This window comes from Pezoporus occidentalis, unplaced genomic scaffold (genome assembly GCF_034315485.1).
Source record: "Pezoporus occidentalis ecotype Australia unplaced genomic scaffold, CSIRO_AGI_Poc_V1 ctg164, whole genome shotgun sequence".
In the NCBI taxonomy this organism is placed as follows: domain Eukaryota; kingdom Metazoa; phylum Chordata; class Aves; order Psittaciformes; family Psittacidae; genus Pezoporus; species Pezoporus occidentalis.
The window spans coordinates 3,565,445-3,570,653 of record NW_026913466.1 but is presented as its reverse complement, the minus strand read 5'-3'; the positions used below and the strand labels follow the sequence as shown (position 1 = coordinate 3,570,653).

Sequence of the window (5,209 nt, the reverse complement as noted above, 5' to 3'; positions counted from 1 at the left end):
GAAACAAAGCGGGACTATCGAATAAGCAACAAGCAGAACGAGCTGCCACGGCCCTGAGCTCTCCGGTGCAAGGCTACAACTCACAGGCGGACACCGGGATGCCTGGGCCGGTCGCCGAGCTCGCCCTGCGCTCCTGAGGCCGTGTGAACGGTGACGCCTCTCCCCTCCACCAGCAGTTCCACCCGAGGGTCCCGGGCAGGTCAGAGGCCCCGAGTGAGCCCCCCGCTCCCGGCAGAGGCCGGCAGAGGCAAGAGTGGCGAAGGCATGAGTGGGGACCGTGTGCCATGTGCGCTGGCATCCCGGGGCTGCCAGCCTGGGAGGCATTTCGCTCCCTATGACACCGGTGTGTTCATGGTAGGAGCTGGGCTCGCTCCCTCCCTACCTCCAGGTCCCCGCGGCAGCAGCTCGGCCCCGCTGTCCCAGTGCACAGCGCGAAGCGGCCGCGTCTGCTGCAGCCCCGAGAGCAGAAACCCTCGGCCGCAACACCGCTCCCAACGCCCTCCTGCTCGGGTCAGGGTCTGGGTACCGGTGACAGGCAGCGCAGCAGGGACTCCAGCCGGGCGACGGTCTGTTTGCACCCAGCGCCCGCGGGTCACCTCTCCCGTGGGCCCCCATCTTGTCCCCGGCAGCGGGAGAGGAGTGTTCACCTCCGGTACCAAGTTTCGCCCTGCTACCCCCACCCCCCCCCCCCCGGAACGAGCGGAAAACGCACATCCCCACTCCCTCCCGCCGAACAGCACCAGGCCTGGCCCAGACTGGCTTTCGATGGGACACTCTGCGGAGACCACCCCACCTGCCAACAGCACCGTCCCGTCCCGCGCCTCCCATCCCCCCGTGCAGCCCGCAAAGGAGCAGCTGCGTACGAACTCCTCAAGCGAGGCCCATGCCCGGAGCCACCGGCCCGGCTGGGAAAGCGAGGCCCGACAGCGGCCCTAAGCACCGGCACTGGCCCGGGGCAACGCGGGGCTGCGCGGTGTCGTCCAGCGCCGCGGCCCCGAGCGGGCGGGGATGAAACGAAAGCGGAGCCAAGGTCGGTGTCGGCCACAGCCGCCGGCATTGCTCCGGGAGAGCCGGGCACAGGGGCGAGGTGCCGGCGGCTGCCCGTGTCCCACAGCGGAGGCGCTCCCGATCGCTCCCGCAGCCAACGAAGCGGTCCCGGTTCCTCCGCGGCGGCCGCCAAAACATCACCGGACCCCTCCCGCTACGGCGCTTAACAGAGCCGATCCGCCGCCCCGGCACAGTCCTCGTACTCCCCGCGGCGGAGGCGAGAGCTGGACGGCCGCGGCTGGAACTGGGACCGGGAGTGGCGACCGCCGAAGGGAGCAGGCCGGACGGCTCGGAACGGCCCCGGGACAAGTCGCCCACACCGTTCTCCGCTGCCGCTTCTCGACCCCGATCACGGAGGAACGGAGCGAAATAAAACGATCTGAAAAGAAGGAAAGCCACTTTATTGGAGACTTTACAATGCTAGGAAGTACAATAAAAGTGCTAGTTCACTCTAGAAAAGTTGGTCCCAAAATGGTACTATGCCACAGCATCTATCAGCTTACATAAACGTTTACAAAATCGCTACGAACTGGCCCGTATTATAAACGCTATTTTTTTTTCTTCACAATCTATGTAAAATCGAAGGATCAAAACGTTTTAAAAGGGCAAGCATTCGAAAGCAGAACCTACCAGAGAATCCATTTTGAGCCAGGTTTAGGGTAGAAAAAACCCGAAGATACTTTCATTATTCATAATATGCACACGGAAAAAAATATTCCAATTTACAGGAAACCGTCTTTTTTTGTCAAAACATTTTTTTAGACCTGTATAAAATTAAGACCTCAGAGGACATTGTCTCCTTTTAAAACTATGTTTTACCGACAGTGAAACGTTTCCCGAGTGACACTGGCAGGTTCGGTTGTGGGTTTCTGACAACCGGCAATATCGCACATCTCCCGCTGCTCCAGAAGTCCCCACCTAAGTACTATTTTGACAGAAAGCCGCGGTTCGGAAGAAGCGCGGTGTTTTGCAGTCCGAGGAAAAAGAGCAGATGAAGAGGAGGAGGACGAGCACCACGGCAGCAGCTAGGCCTCGCCAGCCAGCACCGCCACGCATGGAAATGCCGCCGCTATTTACAAGCTGGGCTTTTCACTCTCCCCAAGGCTGAGCCCGAAAGGATTAAGGCTGAATTATAAAGGAGCAGAATTTTGAGGGCTAAACAGCCTATTTTTAATTACATGCTCCCCCCCCCAAAAAAAAAAAAGTCTCACGAACACACACAAACGAGCAAAGAAACGAACGGTAAGTCCGAGCTCGCCCAGCTACAGCGCACCAGCACTTACACCGCCTTCTCCTCCTCGTAGGACGGTTCTTACACTTACACTACACAAGGAGCAGGGCCGCCGTTTCCCCACCGCAACAGTTCAGGCACGGAGAGAGTCCGCGGCTGGAGAGGAGGAGAGACCCGAGAAAGAAGGAGAAGGCGGCAGGATCGCAGAATGGTAGCGGAGCCGGTGCAAAGGCGGCGGGCTATCGGCCGAAGTCCCCCTAGATGTCTATGCGGGAGTGCAGGGCGCTGTGTTTGCTGTCGTGCTCCCAGTAGGAACAGTGCATCATGGACAGCTCGGCGGGCTGGCGGGCACAGGCGAACTGGAGGCCGGCTCCGTTCGCCGCCGGGGCCGCGGGCGGCGCGGGGCTGGTCGGGCTGAGCTGTTGGGGGTGATGGGCGTGCGGGTGGTGGTGGTGGTGGCCCATGCCGTTGTAGGAGTTCACCATGCTGGGCAGCGCCATGCTCTGCACCCGCGAGTAGGGGCCGTAGGATGCCGGGCCCGAGAGTCCTTTCACATTGACGGGGCTGACGTTCCCACCAGACATCTGGCAGGAGGCGTAGGGCATGGGCGCAGGGGGCTGCGCCAGCGGCCACGAGTTGTTCATGAAGGTGGACTGCAAGTACTTGGGCGGGGAGAGGTAGCCGTAGGTGTCGGGGCTGAAGAGGGTTTTGCCGGGCTGGAAGTGGGTCGGGGGCGGCCGGAAAGGCCGTTTCATCCTTCGCCTCCGGCGGTAGTTGCCCTTCTCGAACATGTCCTCGCAGGCGGGATCCAGGGTCCAGTAGTTGCCCTTGCGCTCGCCGCCGCCCTCCCTGGGCACCTTGATGAAGCACTCGTTGAGGCTGAGGTTGTGGCGGATGCTGTTCTGCCAGCCCTTCTTGTTCTTCTCGTAGAAAGGGAACTTGCTGATGATGTACTGGTAGATCCCGGACAGCGTGAGCCTCTTCTCTGCGCTCTCCCGGATGGCCATGGCGATAAGGGCCACGTAGGAGTAGGGGGGCTTCTGCGAGGGGTCCGGCTTCTCAGGGATTTTTTCTGCAACCAGCTCCTCCTTGACCCGCTCCGGCTCCTTGCTGCCGCCGGTGTCATGAGCCAGCAGCGCCACCGCGTCCTCCTCGCCGTCTGGGTAGCTGTTCATCATGGTGCCCCGCGTCCCGCCGTCCCGCCGCCCGCGGCACGGCTGCGGAGCGCTTGTCCGATGTGCGGAGCCCGGTGCCGGGGGCCGTCCTGTCCCTCCCGGCGCTCGCTAAGACCGGGGCCGAGGTCGAAGCCGGGACCGGGACGAAGATGGGGAGTCGCCTTTCGCGGCGCCGCTGGTCCGTGCAGCGCTGCGGCGGCAGCGTCCCTGCCCCCGCGGGCTCCGCTCCCCTCTGCCGCCGCAGCCGGGCTCTTTTCTGATTTGTATGGGCCCGGCCGAGTTCCGCTTTCGTCAAGAGCCCGCTCCCCTATCGCCGCCGAGCCGCTGGGCACGGCCGAGTTCACCCCGCAGTCACGGCGCAGCGCTCAGCCCCACGCACACGCGGCCCGACGTAGCCCCGCGGAGCGGCGCGGAACCGCCCCGGCTCGGTCGCGCCACCGGGGCGGGGAGGTGTCGGGGGGGGGAAGTTAAGGGGGGAGGCGGTGTCCGGGGGAGCACCGATCAAGCCTCCGCCGCCCGCCCGCCCGAGGAGCTCCGGTGGGGCCCTCGGCGGTGGGCTCCCCTCCCGCCCGGCCAGGGGCCTCGTCGGAGGCTGCGGGTGCGGAGTGTGCCCGCGGCGTTCGCCCCTGCCCCGGACGTCCAGCCGCACACGCGGACGCGTTTGTATGTCTTGGCCCCGGGCCCCGCCAACCGATCGCGCCCGGGGAGCACAAGGAGGCTGCTGCCGCTGCCTGCAAGTCGGTTCTTGCAGCCCTTGTTTGCAGGAGGCAGTGCAAACGGTGTCAGGTCTCTCCTCTCTCCCCGCGAAGTAGGCTGCGGGGCTGACGCGCCCCGAGGGCCGGTGGAGGGTGACGAGGCGAGGCGTGACACACCGGCCAGTTTTCCCGCTCCTTCACCTGCACGTCTCCAGCTGGTTTCACACGGGCGGCATATGCTGCACCGACGTTGCCCTGCTCCTTCCCCTTCTCTGCCTTCAGGTAGAGGCCCCCCCCTCCCCCCCCCCCCCCCCCCCCAGCAGAGGTGTCGTATAATAAATCACTAACACGGGGCTGCTCCCACCTCGGGTAGAGAAGCAGACGGATAATACTTTGCGCTGGTTTCTAACGGAGCCCTTAGCCCGGTCCCCGCGAAGAAGGCAGCCTAGCCCTGTTTGTCTTCCAGAACCTCCCAAACAGCGCGGCCGAGCCAGGCCGAGCTCCTCAGGGCCAGGGTCACCTGAGCTCCCCAGCCGCGCTGCCGGTGCGCCCCCGGGGGTGCAGCCACAAGGACCCGATCCCCTCACGCACTCAAGCACGGCTCGGAGTCTCCCCTCTAGGGCTGTCCAGAAGCGGCTCTTGGAGCTGCTACTCATGCCCTGGGGGCCGCGGCCGGAGCCCTCTGGCTCTCTTCTGCTGTTCCCGAACATGAGCCGCCGCTCAGCGCTATTCCGCGCCCCGCGGGTTTTACGCGCAACATCAGTTTTCATTAACCAAACGCCAGCCCGGCGGGGCCTGGCTGCCCTCGAACAGCGTACCCTGGGCAGCCACCCCTCCCGTCGGGGTGCCCTGGGGCTTCGCCGCGCCATGCGGGAAGCTCCGATTCCTCTGCCCAGCCAAGGGCAAAAGGGTCCCCTCTCCCCTCCGGGGGAGTATATTTGTGGGTGAAGGGGGGTCGGAGATCTAGAAACGGAAAAATAAACTAGCCCTCGGGAAGCCATTCTATTTCTCGGTTCGAATGCTTTTGCCTCTTCGTCTGCAGCCATATAACGAATCCCCCG

The 5,209-nt window shown here is 64.0% G+C and overlaps 1 protein-coding gene across 1 annotated transcript; it reads right to left on the bottom strand.

The window, feature by feature from the left end:
- Positions 1-2,322: 2,322 nt before the first annotated feature.
- FOXL2 (forkhead box L2) lies at positions 2,323-3,709 on the bottom strand. The gene has a single exon (XM_062613234.1). The coding sequence runs from the start codon at positions 3,454-3,456 to the stop codon at positions 2,536-2,538; it is 921 nt and encodes a 306-aa protein (XP_062469218.1). The 5' UTR covers positions 3,457-3,709; the 3' UTR covers positions 2,323-2,535.
- Between the last annotated feature and the right edge of the window lie 1,500 nt (positions 3,710-5,209).